The sequence below is a fragment of the Lonchura striata genome, chromosome 3 (assembly GCF_050655825.1).
Source record: "Lonchura striata isolate lonStrDom1 chromosome 3, ASM5065582v1, whole genome shotgun sequence".
In the NCBI taxonomy this organism is placed as follows: Eukaryota; Metazoa; Chordata; class Aves; order Passeriformes; family Estrildidae; genus Lonchura; species Lonchura striata.
In genome coordinates this window covers 9,638,738-9,656,922 of record NC_140705.1, presented here as the reverse complement: position 1 = coordinate 9,656,922, position 18,185 = coordinate 9,638,738, and the positions used below count along the sequence as shown (strand labels likewise).

Here is an 18,185-nt window from a genome sequence, read left to right as displayed (position 1 = left end):
TGAAAGTGTTAAAATAGAACTGTAAGCTTAAAAATTGAGACTTAAGGTTTGTGGGTCTACTATGGGCATCCCCTAAAGATATATTGCTCAAAGCCTAACTGTTTCATTCAATCTTTCATTTGATTAGTGAACCATGGATAATTTGTATCAAGCAAGCAAAAAAATGCCAAAGAAATAGGATGGAAACCCTGAAAGAATGTTAAATAAATATTGAAGAACTCCTCCTGACACCAAGAACCAGGTCTTAAGGCATTGTGTTTTAGATTAACCCTTAGACCTCAGACTGGCCCTGGCACCCTCAGGAACTGTTCATGCAACTTTTAATATAAACACACCACTCATTAATGTTTATTAGAGCAATTACTTTTTGTAAAGGTATCCTCTACAAATAAATTACCATTTACTCAAGACACTGAAGTGGTCATATGTATTATTTTCTTTACTAAAGAAATAACAAGGCCTTATTTTACAAATTGAACTACTGATTTCCTTTGCTTTCTACACACCTATTGCTGGGACACTTGTTTAACACCTAATATGTTTTTAAAAGGAAGCTATAGTATAATTGAATTAGTACAAGAGTAGTCTGACAGAATGAACTAATAAACATGACAAGTACTAAACCCAAGATTTTTATTAAAAGCATACAGGAATACCCTGAACTTTTAAAATTACCTCTTAGAAACTTATTTTATTTTACATTCCCAGTCTTGTTTACCTCTGTTCAGAGTAACTATTATCAAGTAATTATGAAATAACAGTACAAACTTTGAAGCACAATTTTGTTGGTTGTCTCCAATGCAAGGCAAACTTCATTAAAAAGTGTTTTACTATGCAGTTCTACACCAATCAACATCTCCATTCCAAGCACTTTAAGGAGCATAAAGCAAATGCTATATGGTGTTTTACATAATGTATTTATTAAAGTTTTCTGTATTTGAATGACTACATTTTATAGTCAGTAAGCTGAATAACTGCAGGAAGTGCAATCTCTAAGAATTCTCAGCATTGTATTATAAAGAGAGAAAACAAACAATAAAACAAACTTACAATAAAACCCCACACTTTGCATTGTACAGGCTAAAGACCCATCACTGTATAGGAGCAGATCTGAATTTCCAACATAAAATGACCTCAAGGGGCAAAAAGCAAAGAGGTCTGAGTCCCGGGGAAGTTGATTGTCTATGCTATGTTTTTTGTTTCTGGATACACTGAAGCCAAGTGCAAGGCTGTGTCAATGCCCCTCAGTCACCCACACAAACAAAACTGCACACTTCAACACAACTTACTTTTATACAGATTAACAACAGAAGAAAACCAGAATAATGATGTTCTGCACACCACCAAGAATGGGGAGGTGTAGCATAGATGATAAGGAAAGGACAGTAGTAACTATGTGAGTATTGATGGGAACAAAAACAGATGAGTATCACTTCACAGGCATTGATTCCATTGGTTATGACAAATGAGGCACTGCACCACAGTAGGCAAGTCCAACAGTCACACCTATTGAAAATAGGACTTCAAAACTTTGGGAAGTTTAAACAGATACAAATAGAGAAAGAAGGACTGAGAGCAAACAAGGGAGAGCCAGAGTTTAGAGCAGAATAAGACAGCTGGCCAAGGAAGACAACCCATGTTATTTCACAGACAGGAAATAAAAAGAATTATTTTCAAAGTAAGAGAAAATGAGAAGGGGCACACCATGATATTAAGAGAAAGAAAAGGGAAAAAGAAAAAGAAGGTAGTTGAGAGGAGCAGTTATACAACAGTCCAAGTTACAATACAGAATCTGTACTTCACAGTGATTGGAAAGATTGATGAGTGACATTTTCTGAAGTGTTTGATGCTTCTACTGAATTCAAGCTGTAACTTTTAACTTTCCAGGCCAGTCCCAATTTTTCTTGAAAATCCACCCAGAAGTTTTATTCAGTACTGTGGCATCAACCAAGACTGACACGTTCAATTAAGTAGGACTCTTCAGAACAATACCAAAATAACAGTAATGCACTTCCTGCTTCACCAGCTCCTATAATGGCCACATTAGGATGGCATTCAGTAAACTTAGTCTTTTTCTTTGCCCTTGTGAATATTCATCTTGGATGACACTGTTTCAATAGAAGTATGAAGAGAAATGTAGGTTTCTATGTTCATATATCCGTAGAAATGTCAAATTTAATACCCATATCCAAATTATGTAACAACAACATCCTTTTTACGAAGTAAATGATCCAATTGGGCAAGCATAACATTTTTCCATCTTTCATCTGTATCACTCAAACTTACGGATTATAAGAACCCTCCAAAATTATTATCTTCTATTCCCTGCTGCAGTAAACTGGTAGCACAGAACTGACTGCAAAGAGCTACTTCAGTTTATGGCAGCAGAGAACACAGCCCCCTGCTAGCCGTGCTGAGGGCTGCAGCACAGCACGTCTGCTAAACATTCTGCAATGCAGTGCCACTTCACAGGATTCAGTCAACACTCCCAATTCCACCTGCCATGCAAAGCTTTGTAATCTCTGCCAGGGCTCCTCACAAGGAGTGTGACCTGACAGCAGAGGGAACCAACCATCAGTGACTCCCAGCACTGATTCCCACTGGCAAAAGAGAAACTGACAAAACAGCACCTGCAAAAGTCTGAATTTATGAAAATCAATGGTAAAACTTGGCAGAGCAAATAAAATTTCACCTTGTACTTTGTATAAATGTAGCAGGTTTCTTTATCAGTTGCTGATGCTTTAAGTAACCATTTGCACATGCTGTGCAGTGCAAATTTTGTATCTTTGGGGAAGAAACACATTTTTGTGAAATGACTATTTAAATTCTGATTTATATCTTTTCTTCTCCACTGTTCTGTTACACTGTTTAAAAATTAATTCTGTTACCAAGATAGCAGTTTCCTTTTTAAACTTCCTGAAGAAAATGCTGAAGGTTTCTTTCCTAACCACACACTTGAAGTGCCCAGCATACAACTATGGCAACCTGCCCAAGGTACTGCTGTGACGGCTTTATTCTACTTGGAGTTTTACATGATAGGTGAAATAGAGACTGAAGTGCCACCAGTACAAAACTGAGTACTTAAAGGGGCTACAAGCAAGCTGGAGAGGGACTTTTACAAGGGCATGGAGTGATAGATGAAAGGGAAATGGCTTTAAACTGGAAGAGGGCAGGTTTAGTTTAGGTATAAGGAAGAAATTCTTTACTGTGAGTTGTGGATGCCCCATCCCTCAAGGACAGGCTGGACTGGGCTTTGAGAAGCCTTATCTCATGGAAGGTGTCTCTGCCCATAGTAGGGGATGAGTAAGGGATTTTTGATCTTCATTTTGCACATGTGAGAGATCCTTCATGGAAAGTAAATCAGTTCACCACAAGCAGTTCTAGAGTCATGGCTTAAAAAGTTTTGTTTCCTCACTCACTTACGTTAGCAGACATTGGAGCAACAGTTCAATACAAACTTATTGAAACTGCCTGAGGCTTTACAGTATGATTTATATAATAAGACACATCACCTGAGTTTTACCTGCACTCCAGACATAAACAGCTCCAAATATGATGAAGTAGTTTCACACTGAAGTGTATTCAGGAACACTGATATTGCCCTCTTTGTGATTAACTGAAAAATCCTCCAAATCATGTAAACCATAGCCTCGAAGGAAGTGGCAGCAAGCTCAGCTTGCATTTCATCCCATGACATACCTATGTCATGGGACGAAATGCACAAATAATAAGCTTGAAACCATAGTTCTGTTCTAAAAAGAGTGACACTAAAATGGCACTGCCAAAGAATTTAAATTATTTGCTACAATGTTTACCCCAATGGGGAATTACTTGGCAAACAAGTATTCACTTGACCACACCAGTAATTCAGTAACTGTAGTAAATTAGGTTATTTTAATATATGTATTAATCAACAAAACCTCAAATTCAGCCTTTAGAGATGTAAAAATATGTCTATCTTAAAGAAAGACAGTAGTGCCACATGGTATCAAAACTAGAAAAAAGAAAACCTTCATCCAGCAAGCAGCAATGAGACTCACTCATTCAACCTGAATCTACAGTACCACGTAATTTTGTTCTTTATCATCTCTTCAAGCACTCTGCCTCTACTCAGATCGAACATATTCAAGATACACTAGAGGTAACAGTAATGCATTACTGGTTATTTAAGAATGAGGCCATTTTCAGTCACTTCTGCACACTCTGCTTCACAGTTTCCTGTATTTCCCTGAAATGCCTACATTGCTCCTCAAAGGAAGGGAAATTTCTAAAACTGAAACAAAACTGAAGAAAGGGTCCATGTTCCAAACCTGAATAATTTTAGAATCTGGAATGATATTGTACATTACTGATAGCTTCTCACTCTTACAGCTGTGGATCACTACAATTAAAAATAAAAATGTCACTAAACACTGGACTGATCCCATCAAGATCTGCACCATTTGTTTAAAGTTTTGTGGGCATCAAAATTAAATCAAAGGTCCCTAATATAAATCAGAATTGCTAAATTAAACTATTGATCAGCTTTTCTTCCTGCAGCCAACCTGTGAAGTGAATAAACTTTTTGACTCAACTATAAAAACAAATCCAGGCCTCTTACACTTTCAGACATAATGATTATTCCCTGTTCTGGGGTTACTTCATTGTCATTCTGTTAGCAGATGCAAGAATATCTTTCAAATTGAGTTGTGTTAAAAGATTTTTAAGTATTCTCACTGGAGAAAATAACCTGATCCTCTAAATACTGTGGTTTTCCAAATTACATTAGGTTTTTATTTCCCTTTAATAATATGGCAAACATTAAGCAAGCTACTCTGAAACATCACAGCACTGAGCTCATCCCAGGGAACTGTGACCTGCCTGCAAACAGACACCAGAAGATGTAACTGTTACCTCTTGACCAGGTAGGAGGTTCTTCAACACTTTTCCCCCCAGCTAAAAGCTACCTGCATCTAAACAGAAGTGGTGGAATCAGTTGGAGAACATACCTATGTCATGTGATGAAATGCACAAAATAACCCATAAACAATTTCAAAAAAAGTCCTGGAATGAAGTAAAGACATCGTGCTCTCTAATGAATGAATTATTGCCTTCTTTTTTTTTTTTTTTTTTTTTTTAACATCTTGTTTTCTGGATAAAGATACAGAAGATAGTATCAGTTTTCAAAAATCTTTAAAAACAGAATTATATTTTTCCTATTTGTAGGTATGGATAAAAATTTCCTCTTTTAACCAAGCAATTAGTTGAATGAAGTATTAGAATGGATTAAAAAACTCTCCACATGGATATTTTTTAATAATATTCCAATACATAGTATGTCAACAGACTTAGTGGAAAGCCTTTAAAAAAATGAGAGAATGCAAGGAACCTATTTTTCATACAGCCATAAGGAATGTAAAGACAAAGTCCTATTCCTTGTAACGTCAGCAAAAATTAGTCACTACTCCGTCAAACTCAATGGGATATACATTAAGCAATACCAAAATGAGCTTAATAGTGTTTAAATGATCTTTACAATTAAATACATGGCTGCTAAGGTATGCTAATATAAACACGTAAAATTGTTAACATTTTGAATGGCCAGAAAAGAAAACAACAGAGCAACTTAGAAATACTTCATATATGGCAAAATTTGAATTTTCTTAGTTTTGATTTTGAATGGAACAGGACTTTTAAACACATGCTTAAAATTAAGCAGGACTGATAAAGTCAATGCCAAATGCCAAGATTTCACTCTAAGGATGTATTTGCATAATTATGGGCATGATTACAGGACCTCCATGAATAATTAACTGAATGTGGTTTAAAGGAAAGAAGTAAATGGAGTAGTGCAGCATCCCTAGGGCTGCTTACTTTTCACACATCTAGATTTCAAGCATTCCAGTGGGTTCATAAGATGAACTGACCATTTGTTTCCTTAAAATAGACACTAAGCATTAAAGCCATACAGTAAAATTTAGATCTTACCAAGGTAAGACAAAAACCTCAACATTTAAATGGCTCATAATAACTTTTACACATGCACACAAGTTTCCTTCCTTAGGCTGCCTTTTCCAAGACAAGGAAGGAGTAAGGTTTCTGGGTAACAGCAGTTGCTGGATAACGAGGGGCAGCAGGATTGCACTGCAGTGAGCTGACAGTTCCTGTCCCATCCTGTCAAACAACCAGTCCTTCTGTGCACGCCCTCACCTGGGATCACTGCTGACAAGCACCGCGTGAGGAGCTCCATGTGATTTATTAGTGCCAAGGCCAGCTCCATGAACAGGAACCTTCCCCTCTCTGTACATTAAAAAAAACTACATCTGGTATGAAATAGTTGTGAAACCAGCATAATTCTACTGTGATGGCATGCTCAAAATTTGGGGTTTTTATTGTATCTACAGTGTGATACTACTAGACTGTGAAACACTGTGTAATATAAATCTGCATTACAGTTAAGCAGAATTTCAATGTATTCTAGGCCATACACATGACTATAGAGTTTTCTGCATCTATAATATAGAAATATAATGGACTAAACATCAAAGGAACTTGTATTAAAGATAATTAATCTTTCACTGATTTTCAGATATTTTAATTGATACGCCTAGGAACAGAAAATGTTTTGAAATAGAAATTACTGTGAATTAAATGTATAAAACGTGAATTAAATGTGTATATGCATAAGCTTAAAGTATGCAAGTGAGATGCCAGTCCAGCTGCCTTCCTACTGCTTTTCACCCTATGTATATACGTATATTGAAATATGCAAGACATAAATGCTTTTTAAACATGACTATCACTGTATACCTCAGTGTGGCCACATATCTGCTGTTATAATTAATCATACAGGGATGAAGCACAGATAAGGATTTCCTTGTCAAAAAACTTCTGAATATGACAGAGATTAATTCTGAGGTGTTTTTTTACCAACCAAAGAAAATGACAGTATCTTTTATCTACCTGATGCAGGAATGTAGGTATTTTCCCTCATCAGCAATTGATAAAAACATCTACTCAAAATAAATTAGTCACAAGCCAGCAAAAACTACCAAGTGCATACCGAGTCCTTGTGTCCATGTAACTTCTTCCCTGGAAATGTTTAAGGCCAGGCTGGATGGAGCTGTGAGCAACCTGGTCTAGTGGAAGGCATCTGTGTCCATGGCAAGGGGGTTGTAATTAAATGATATTTAAGTTCCTTTCCAACCCAGGCCCTTCTATAATTCTGTGACACTCAACAAGAAGGAAAAGTCCCTATTTTTAGGAACCCAGTTCTTGGAACACCAAACTTCCATGACCTCCTCCTCTCCTGTTTGCAGCATGCAGACCACAATCCCACTCCTTGCCAGCACCACACATTCATGGTGGCACAACATCTCCAAGGGCACTGCAGCAAATGCTTACACAGAAATGTTATTGGAAAAGTATTCTTAGTCACTATTCATTCCACTTAGCAAGTGGAAATCAGAAGAAGTGCCAAGTGCATCTGATCAGCCAGATCACAGTTTGGGAATCACTGTCCTAAATAACTCGTAACCTCTTATTATAGAACACCACACTCTTTGTCTTGCTCAAGCTACTATTTTAGGCTCTTTCCTGCCAGCACATCATACCATGATGGTAAAAACTTATGGCTCATACCTGCTAATCCTGCCCACACTTCTATCTGTCATTTGGTGGACAACTAGCCAGCAATTAACAACATTATTAACTTGCTGAAGTATAAATTCAATTTTACCCAAACAATTTCAGTCATTTTCTCTGGATTTATACCACTTGAGCTAGAGGCAGACTCTCACTCACAGCCAATTCTGCAGTTTCATTAGAAGCCAGAGGCCTGCAAAAGCAAATTCATACATTCAGATGAATTATAACAACAGTCAAGAAGCAATATATCAAATAAATTTAAGCTACACACCACTTCCAATTTTTCCTGTAACGCTAGAATTTATTTCTTTCTATGCACAACTTAATTTGAGTTCAAAACTTCACACTGATGGTACATTAACATTTTGGGTTCATATAATCAATGTCTTCACAGATAATTTATTATTCCTTCACCACTTCTCTGCTTTTCCCATACTGTTTCTTAGGATGTAATTCAGTTTCAAAATGGTCTGAAGGCCCTACTCGCCCTATGTATAGAGCAAGCAGTGGAAACACTCTTTTGATGGACTAGAAATCAATCATTACCTATATCTTTTCACCAAGAACCATAAACTAAGGCTAGTTTAGCAGCTTTTAAGGACACACTATTATTTTCTACAGCCCACAGAACATAAAAGATCAAACTAGAAATTTATTTTGTAAATTGACTATTAAGAATGCCACTCAAAATTTCCTGTAATTCAGAAGGAAAAACATGCCTTACTGATTTGACTGTATCTAACTCAATACTCATCTGTATAGTTTATGAAGTTCTAGAGATTTATCTTGAATATAATTTATAATTTGACCAAATATTTTATTGTTAAGTCATGAATGCTGATTAGCTACTTACAAGGTATATATTTTAATACATCATTTGTATCTCTTTAGTTGATTAAGATATGAGTCACAGGATTCCATATTTCTGTAGCACTTGGCAAATATAGACTATTAGGACAAATACATTAATAATTTAATTCTGATTTAATTTGTCTTTAGTCTCAGTCTCACTTTGCTACCAAAAGTAGTTTCTTGGCAGCCCTAAGGACGCCTTAAAACATGCCTTCCATCTTCTTGAAGGACATTGTGGTGTTGGAGTGTGTCCAGAGAAAGGCAACGAGCTGGGGAAGGGTCTGGAGCACAAATCCGATGAGCAGTTTAGAGAGCTGTGTCTGTTCAGCTTGGAAAAAAAGAAGTTCAGGGAGGACCTCAATGCTCTCTACAATTACCTGAAAAGAGGCTGCAGCCAGGCAGGCAGGGGTTGGTCTGTTCCAGGTAACAAGGAATACAACAGGAGAAAATGACTTCAAGTTCTGCCAATAAAGGTTCAGGTTGGACATTAGGAAAAACTTGCATTTGAACAGGCTGCCCAGGGAAGTGGTAGAGTTACCATCCTTGGAAGTGTTCAAAAAACAAGCAGATGTGGCACATGATATGGTTTAGTGGGTATTGTGGCATTTGGTTGCCTTAATCTTTTCCAAATGTAATGATTCCATGATTCTACACTGATTTCTGTCTGAAATTTTCCATTTCTTATTTCTCATCCAGCAGATGTCCACAGAATTAAACCACTTTAAAACATTGCTATGTGTGATCACCTGCTGTCTATGCATAAGTTTTATGTTAATTTTAAACAAAATAAGAGAGAACTAGAAAACTGTTCCTCTTTTTGTAATTTTGCCTACACCTAAGGATTGATGTTGGCCTGTTTTACATTCACAGCAGTGTTTAAAACAAATGTCATTTTAAAAGCTGAAGAGGAGGATAAGGGCATTGAAACTGAGGTATAACTTCTGTATTGTATTTGATGAGTAAAATTAAGTTTCAAATAGTTTTGCACAGTATATTGATTGCTGGAAGCAGAATTACAGCAGTGAATTGTTCAATTAATGGTGTGTGCCTCTGTGGAGCAGAGTTTGCAAGAGTTCTCTGAATAGAAGGATACCATACAGAAATAGAAATGAAGGGTGTAGCTTTGTTAAGTTTCCAAATTGCTAAGTGATATCCCTCCAGTCAATTAGGAAGTAGTCTGTGATTGATGGATGCTGTTGGAAAACTTACTTTAGTCTTTATTAGACTTTCAAAATGTACTTGAACTAAGTCTTATCAGGTGAATTATTGCTTTGTAGTTTGCTACATTTTAGACCCCTTTACAGGGCAGCATCACTCATAAGTCAAGTGCACAATTTAAATGCTTGCACACTCTAAATCAGTGGTCTCCAAAATGGGGTGTTTGCACAGTGTGATATAGCAAGAAAATATCAGAAATGCTGGATTTACTGCTACATCACTGTAGGAAGTCCTCTGGACTTCCAATATCAATCAGCTTTCAGGACAGGATTCACTGCAGATTCCCACCACCTAACTACACTTGGAGCACCATCTCTTGCTGCAGATCTGCATGTCAAAAGAATCTTAACAGATACACAAGCAACCTCTCCCCTGCAAACATCCCATACCCCAGTCTTGGAAAGATGTACTTGCTTCCAGGTAATTCACTGATTTAGTACAGCTATTTTTAAATTCAGAGATAACTAAATCTCTCCTAACATAATCTCTGAACTGGTGTCATGGTTTGACACTGGCACAATGCCAGCGCCCCCATGAAAATGCAACCTATCAACTGAATGCTGTGAAATGCAATTGAGAACAGAGCAAAGCAGGCCTAAGCTTAATAACAAAGGGGAAAAAAAAAACCTTATTAAGCTACCACTACTACTATAAAAGAAAAAAAGAAAGGAAAAAAGCACACACAAAATTCAAAATGAAAACCTTTCAAAACATTCCTCCTCCCACCACCCAACTCAACAAACCACAGTGAGACACATTTGGACCCTTAATCAAGTCTTCACCCTTCCACATAATCAGTACTGAGTCCATCAGGGGAGAGAGGAGTCTCCCTTGCACCATAGACCCCCAGGAAACACAGCTGCCACCTCTTGTGTTTCCATGTCACACATGGCACCGCCCAGACACACCGGCCAGTGTGACACTCCATGTCACAGTGCTCTCACCACCGTGCATGGACGGAGACTGTTTATAGGGCTCCTTTAAGGATGCTTTGCCAAGGACCAACAGGAGCAACAGTCCAGTGTCTCATTTTGGGACTACAGTCCCCTCCATTTTCCCCTGGGGCCGAGGGTCCAAGAACAGAGATCGTCTTTTCTTCTTCTCTGAAGACAGAGGGCATCATCACACCCTCCTCAGCCTTTCATTACTGTTCAATCCTGAACTGGTAGCTGCTGAAGGAGGTCTCTTGGCTCACCATTGCATCCCCCTAAAATGCAGTCCCCTCTTGGAAGGAGGAGTGGTTCAGTCTATGGTTAACAAGAAGAGTCCAGCCAACAGCCACTCCATCATCTCCCCCCAACCTTCTTTCCCTAATATCTGAGATCCCAGGCTGTCTCTCTTTCCTTCAAATTGAGGAGAAGTAATATTTCACAAAGCCTTAATTTCCCAGGAAAAGGTTAAAATTCCCGGACTCTCTCCCGTCTCCCATGCTGGGCATCTTCCCCCCACCTCCTCCTTCTCCTCTGCCGGCAAACTCACGGGTGTCTGCAGGCTCTCTATCTCTTTCCCTCCAGTTTGGGGGGGGGAACAAAGACATCTCAGATGTTCTCCACCCTTCCGTCCGCAAGAGCTGGCCCAGCTCAGTTCCCGATCCTTCACCCCCTGGCCTACCTCTGCAGGCCACATGGCTTTTCCCCTCCCACACCCAGCTCACCACTGGCCAGGGGAGGTCTGCACTCCCCAATGACCAGAACCAAAGAATTCCTCCTGGGAATTCTTTTAACCCCTCTGTGTTCTCAGAGGCGTGTCCACCTTCAATTGGTCACCCCAAGTGTCAGTATCCAAACCTGACCCCTGACTGGATTGACCTCTTCCTTCCGAGAAAATTCTTTCCCCGTGTCAAACCACGACAACTGGACATTTAATTTAAGAACATACTTTTCTAATCTACTCTTCTCAACATAAACACATTCTAGAGCTTCTTCACTGTAACGTGTCTCTAATAATTGCCAACAGTTAACTATTTTATTTTCTTAATAACATGTATTTGTCTGGCAAATCTAAAATACTATCTATTACCTAAAATACTACCTAGAATACTTCACCAACTTCTCTTCACATACAAATGTGAAAAATTTTCTGTGCAAATACAGTGGAGACATTTAAAACTCATGGTAATCTGTTTTCATTAAGCACAATTTTTGCCCCTGAAACTGAAAGGGTACAAACAATTCTATGCACAGGTTACATTATTGTACCTTCTATCATTTCCATCCCACTCGGAGGTTTACAGTGTCCAGCATGGCTCACAACCCAGACTGGATACTGCTGGTTCAGTCCACAATAAAGGGCCTGGATAAAGGTCCTGTAATAACCTGCCAGTCCAGGGTTACCTGCCAAAAAACAAAACATACAAGCACAGTCAATAAAAACCTTTTAACAGCAAGCAATCAGCTTCAAAACAAACTAAACAGCATTACACAGCAATTTGTTAACTGATTTTCTCTAGTACATTTCCAGTTCTTATTTTCCCAATGTTATGGGCTATGCTATGCAACTTGTTTAATTCCATTGACCAATGACACTCATGGGAAGCATTTTACAGAATTACTTCAAAATTGCAAAACCTAAAATTGAAGTCCAACACAAGTGAAAACATCTTCTTCCATCAGAGGTGAACCAGCTTGCTTATCTATCCCATCCAGTTATAGGAATATGAAATTAAAACATCACAAAGTCTACAGCATGTATCACGTGATCCCAATGCCTGCTCACCAAATATCTCAGTGTTGCCACTTCAAAATAGGTATGTGGCATTGTGACTATACAAAAATGCTGTCCTGACCCTAAAAGAAAGGATGATTTTATCTTAAACACATTGGACCAAATAAATATTTTCCTGCTTGCAACTTCATTTTCTCTCTGTCCCTTTTTACACCAGTGGAGAAGCTCTTTCCTTTTCAACTCCTATGCTCTAGAACCACAGGATAGTCTGTCCTCCCTCCTGGTGACCCAGCAGCTTTTGAGGACATCTCGTAAAAGGCTGGTGTCTGAATAGACATGCTTGCCCTGGGAATTCAGACCACCCTATTTTAAAATCCACTGTTAAACATGGAAAATATCAACAGTCATATACCACTGCTGAAGTGGAAACTGAAACACTGTCCCAAGATGAAAGTATATATATGAAAGGTGTGAGAACCCCGGGTTTGGTTTGGGTTCTCGTGTGGTGGTAAAGCTTCTCCTCCAACCCGTGTTCCCAGAGAAAAACTCCGCAGTCTCTTCTTGTTCGGTCTCAAGATGTTTTATTGCTAGTTATCTAACAGATTAGGTTCTCGGGCTGCGGCTGTTTGATCAGCGGCCCAGGCAGAGAGGCACACACTCCTGACACCCTGACTGTCTGGTGTCTTCTTCTCCTCTCTCCCCGCCCAGGGCTGCTGCTATCTTTTATAAGATATATTACGTATATCATGTTTACAATTATTCCCCAATACCTATTATCTACGTTGCCAAGTGTTTTTCTATTCTAAACCAATCTATGAGTGCCAACATCACCAAGAACATGGAGGTAAGGAAGAAGAAAGAAGAAGGATGGGTTCAGCCCACTTTCCTCCATCTTAGAACTTCTGACCCCCATGTACAACGTAAAAACCCCCTTTACATGCACTAAAACCCCCCTGTAAACTACCAAAAAATATTTCCCTCTACTTTGTGACTACATTTACTATACTATCTAGCACTTTGTGACTGCTTGTTCCACCTTCAAAGTTGGTAATTCATTCCATGGTTCAAACTCGAAATCACAGCTAAATCCAGCTGCCTGCTGAGGTCCAGACTGCGTCTGACCACGGCCTGGAACCTCTAAAAATGTCTGAGAGACATTTTGAGTTCCCACAGAAAGGGATCTCTAGATTGCCAAACAAAACTCTACACTTTGCTCCTCCTTTTTTCTTTCTCTTTTGGATATCACTAGTGATGTAAATTGGAGAGGAAATCCATATGAAGATGAAGCAGAACTTTCCTAATTTCCATATGATGCATAAAAATTCCACAGATATGAGAACATAAATTTCCTATTTATTTATTTATTTATTTTCCAGGGTAGTTACACTGACTTTTTATTATTGTTTAGATGCCAGCAAAGCTCACCATCATGGCTGGGATTGCTCAGTGCCTTTCTACTCCCACATCAGGCAATTCTTAGTTTGGATATCATCAACAGCAAAAGGCAACATAAGCAGTATTGTGTAAATGGTTTTCAGTTTTCAAGACAAAGACATGCCAAAATAACACCAGTGTATTACAAAACAAAAAAGCCTTCATTCAAATTCTGTCAACTCCCCATCAGTCTGATTATAATAACAGAGGCTGAGCTGTGTAAGCATTGATAGTGACAGAAAAGAAGAATTAGACCTATAATCAAATTAGTACCTGAGAAAACGGTGCATGGAAATAAAAACAAGGGTTATTGCACTTTTTCTCTTTCTGTAGTGGGTGTTTTCATATTTTCTTGTTTTACTTCCACCCTTTTTGTCTTCAGGTAGCACACAGTAAGTTCATTGCTGTCCCAAGAGGTTCCCTGAGGCCAGTGCCACTGAGGCACCCAGAGCCCCCCGGAGCAGAGCCACGTGCATTGGAGGTGGTACCACAGCTCACCCTGGGATGATGCATGAGCACAGGAAGGGAGCCTTCCCCTCTAGGCAATGTATCTCACACACTTCACCCCTCACTTCCATGTAGTAAGTGTCTCTGGGGGGTTTTAAATCTTAATAAAACTAGTGATCTTAGAAAAACATTATTTTTACTAGACTACATGGAAGTGGGGAAAAAAAAAAAATCCCCAAACCCAAAACATCACTATCAGTTATTATGTATTTCTAAGCATCACTCTGTAAGCTTGCCATTAAAGGAGACTTTAAAAAAGAAACTGCTGTTTTGCAAAAACTGCAGAACACAACCAAATTTGTGCAAGTTGATTTCCAGGAAAACCATTTAAAATTCACAAGATTCACACATCCATACAGTTTCATCACTCTTTCATAAGTCAAAAATATATAACATGAAGGGCCCCAGAGACAATAAAACATAATCTTGATATCATTTGTCAAGTTCCTTGGATTGATGTTACACAGAGGAAATCTGTTTTACCGCAAGGCTGAGGAAAAAAGTAGCAGTAATCCAAAATCAATTGTGTCTTTTATAGTACAAATGATCATAATGTTTTGCATTATGTTTAATCCTGGAATATAACACCATTAGGAGTTTTGAGATCAAGGAATCGCAAAATTAATCTCAATTACAGCATTTTTTCTTTATTGGATTTAAGGATGCAAGAAATGACAGCAGCTGAGATATTTTGGTGCTCTTTCTCACCATCAGCTAGGTGAACCTAACACGCAAAATCTGCTCAGCTGAAGAAGTCAGGTAAGAACTGCTTAAGAAGTGAGGCTCTGCCTAAGAAAATCGAATACTTCTTTCAGTGAAAGGGGACTTTTATCCTGTGATAAAGGTGGTGTGTATTTTACACAGGTAGAAGGGAAAATTCATAAATGCAAAAGAAACCCCAGTCCCCATAAGCATCTGCTACTGGTAAGAGATATTCTGAGAGGTCTGAGCTGTTAGAACTGCTACTGGCATTTCAAAATGCCTTGAAGGGATATGAATGAGAACTGCTGGCACACAGGGGAATGAAAATCAACAAGAATTTTAATAGCAAAAATTTCTACAGAGAAATCAAAATGTGTAAAGCAGATACAAATTTATTCTTTATTGAACTTGCAATTCCAATGGAGTTATTCCAGATTTGTGCTGACCTAGGTAAATGCAGATTAATATCCCTGCTCTTGAAAGCTGGCATCTACAATATTTATGAGTGAAGAATGTTTATCTCATATGTCTTCAAAGTAATTTTGTATGCTCTTGACTGAGCTGCTGTCAAAATACTTTATGGGAGGAAACAAAAAAAAACCTAGACTGATTAAGATTTTCTTCATAGAACAGGGTAATAGTAACAGCTAATAGAAATAACTGGGACTTAATACATACAGCAGTCTGTGATCAATAATGTTTTAGGCTTATCTTTGCAACTGGACTGTGTTCAATTAAATTATTTTATTTTATAGATAAAGAACTACCAGGTTAATCACAAGGGCACCCAGACAGTGCTCATTTGTGCTTTCTAAGGATTTCCCAGTACAGTAAACCAGAACTGCCTATGCTCTATCACTCAGCAACTAAGTGTCAAAAAATGGAAACCATAAGTAAATGCAGTGTTAACCCACATGATTTGAAGGTTACTCCAGTTATTTGAATACGACATCGATCCTTAGACACCTCAGGGCAGCTGAATCATTCATGCATGCCAATAAATCTCAAATTGCAGTCATCTGAACCATGAAGCACATCTCAAGCAGTTACTCTCAACTGTGCTTAATTTTCAACAGCATTTATGTTGTTTCAGACATCTTTTAAACAATAGCTGTAAATGGTGATCATAACAGAAAAAGAATCAAGACTGTAATACACTGAGGATTTGTCTAATTTGCAAAAGATTTCCAAGCACTTCATGGAAAGAGAGTGTCAAATGAACAACTTATACAGTGAATGAGAACAGCAGGACCACTTTATCTGATGTACCCATAAGCTGCAATAAGCAAAGGACTCCTGCCACACTCCCTGTTTTTCTCTGTAACACATGACATTTCACCCAGCTATTCTACATTAAGCTCAGTCTTTCCATTTTTAATTTGAAGTGGGAATCCATTGCTTCCTTTTCCAATCTGTTCCTCCCACAGCTAACACAAAACAGTACAGAACAACCAAGAGTGCAGAGGTGGAACTTGGAGCTATTTTAGGAGGTAAATATTCTCCACTTCTATATACTGCAGATACAGGCTTCCAAGAACTAGAAGTACTACTCTTTAGTCAGCCATATAAGTAGAAATACAAGCATTACTTATAAAGATGCATTTGCCTACCTTTCAAACGTTTTCCTGTAATGCTTTTTCCATCAAATCAAGATTTTAAATGCCATCTGCTTCCTCAATAAGACACTTAGGCAGTGGAGAGAGAACAGCTTCTATAAACAGAATATTTACCCCAGGATATCTCTTCTAAAGAATAACCCTTATCCTAATTTCACATTATTTCCTATACAATGCATCATAAAGTCAAACTTGGCCTGTCTTAAAATGAAATACCAGTATTTGAGATGCTGCACTTCCACAAGAGAAATTACTCAGACTTGATAAATTTAAACTTATATACGGTACACCATTAGTGCAACTCTACCAGTTTAATTATGAATGGAAAACAACAAACACGTGATGCTCACTTAAAAAGTCAAAGATGATAGGCACTCCTCACAAGCAATGACAACTTTTATGGCTTACAAACCACCAAGCATTTTGAATTCTTCAGCAACAGAACACATTCATGTCAAATGGAAACCACAGGTAAGAGACCACTAGCATTAGATAGTCCCATACAAAAAATGTTCCAGGTTAGAAACAAAGATATTCACCAAAACATGAAAGAAGTCTTCTGTGCATAAAAATATAAGTCAAAAATATACAAAACTTGTTCCAAAGAAATTGAGACTAAAACATAAAACTAGGTAATTTTTAGCAGTTCTGGAAGGGATAGCTGAATTGAGAGAGATTTAAACAGTATATAGTTCAAGCCAAGAGTGGTGGGGAGTGAATAAAAAACTGATGTGTAACTAAGTCATCCCAAACAGTGACAAGGTTTCTTTCACCTTGCTTTGAAACAAGCATTTGGGTTCCATGCACTGTCCTGTGAGATGTTCCCCAGTGTTTCTGTGGCATCCCAGGAACCTGACCATCCATGGGAGCAGCAGCTGGCACTGAGCCATGCTGCTTTATTCACTTCTCCAGCAGTTGCTTTCTGTTTGCTCTGGGACCTCAGCAGGACTATAAAGAATAAAGGCAGCTACATGAATACAAGAAGGGGAATACACAGCCAGCAGTGTGTTTACAGAGAACTTTAAGGAACTGGAAAATATGCCAGCAATTACCATAAGTGTAATTTTAGAAAGAATCCAGTTTCAGAATGAAGTGTATACCACAGTATTTACATTATAGTCTCCTGCAAGAAAAAACAAATGCAGCTTCTAAAAAGTAAAAATAAAAAAATAAAAAAAAAAAGAAGTGCAGCCATAAATCAAATTTGAAATCAAGGGGTGCACAGCAGGATGCATAAAAATCATGTTTGTGGTGATGATTCTCACCGCCTCTTCACAGAGCTGCCAAAGCTCCCAGCTCCAGCTCAAAGAGCTTCAGTGACAAGTTCCTTGCCCAAGGAATTTAATCTGCCTTTGGCGTCTGACCAGCCACCATGGAAGAAGATGCAACTCTCCTATGTTAATGAATGGAAAGCAGCCCACACAGATGTCAGAAGAATTTAAATGGAGCATGTAAAAAACACAATGATGTTCTCACACTTGGGAGAAAACTGCAGAATCTGACACCATGGCTGGTGAGCAGGCCTTAAAAGGCAACACATGGGTCTCTCTGACATGCAAGGTCAAG

At 38.3% G+C, this 18,185-nt stretch overlaps 1 protein-coding gene across 2 annotated transcripts in view; it reads right to left on the bottom strand.

The window, feature by feature from the left end:
* Window positions 1–18,185, bottom strand: part of LDAH (lipid droplet associated hydrolase) — a 114,788-nt gene that overhangs the window by 69,887 nt on the left and 26,716 nt on the right. For both annotated transcript variants that reach the window (XM_021525335.3, XM_085574486.1), the window contains exon 3: window positions 11,895–12,029. In XM_021525335.3, coding sequence (XP_021381010.1) covers window positions 11,895–12,029 — 135 coding nt within the window. The remainder of the gene's footprint in view (window positions 1–11,894; window positions 12,030–18,185) is intronic.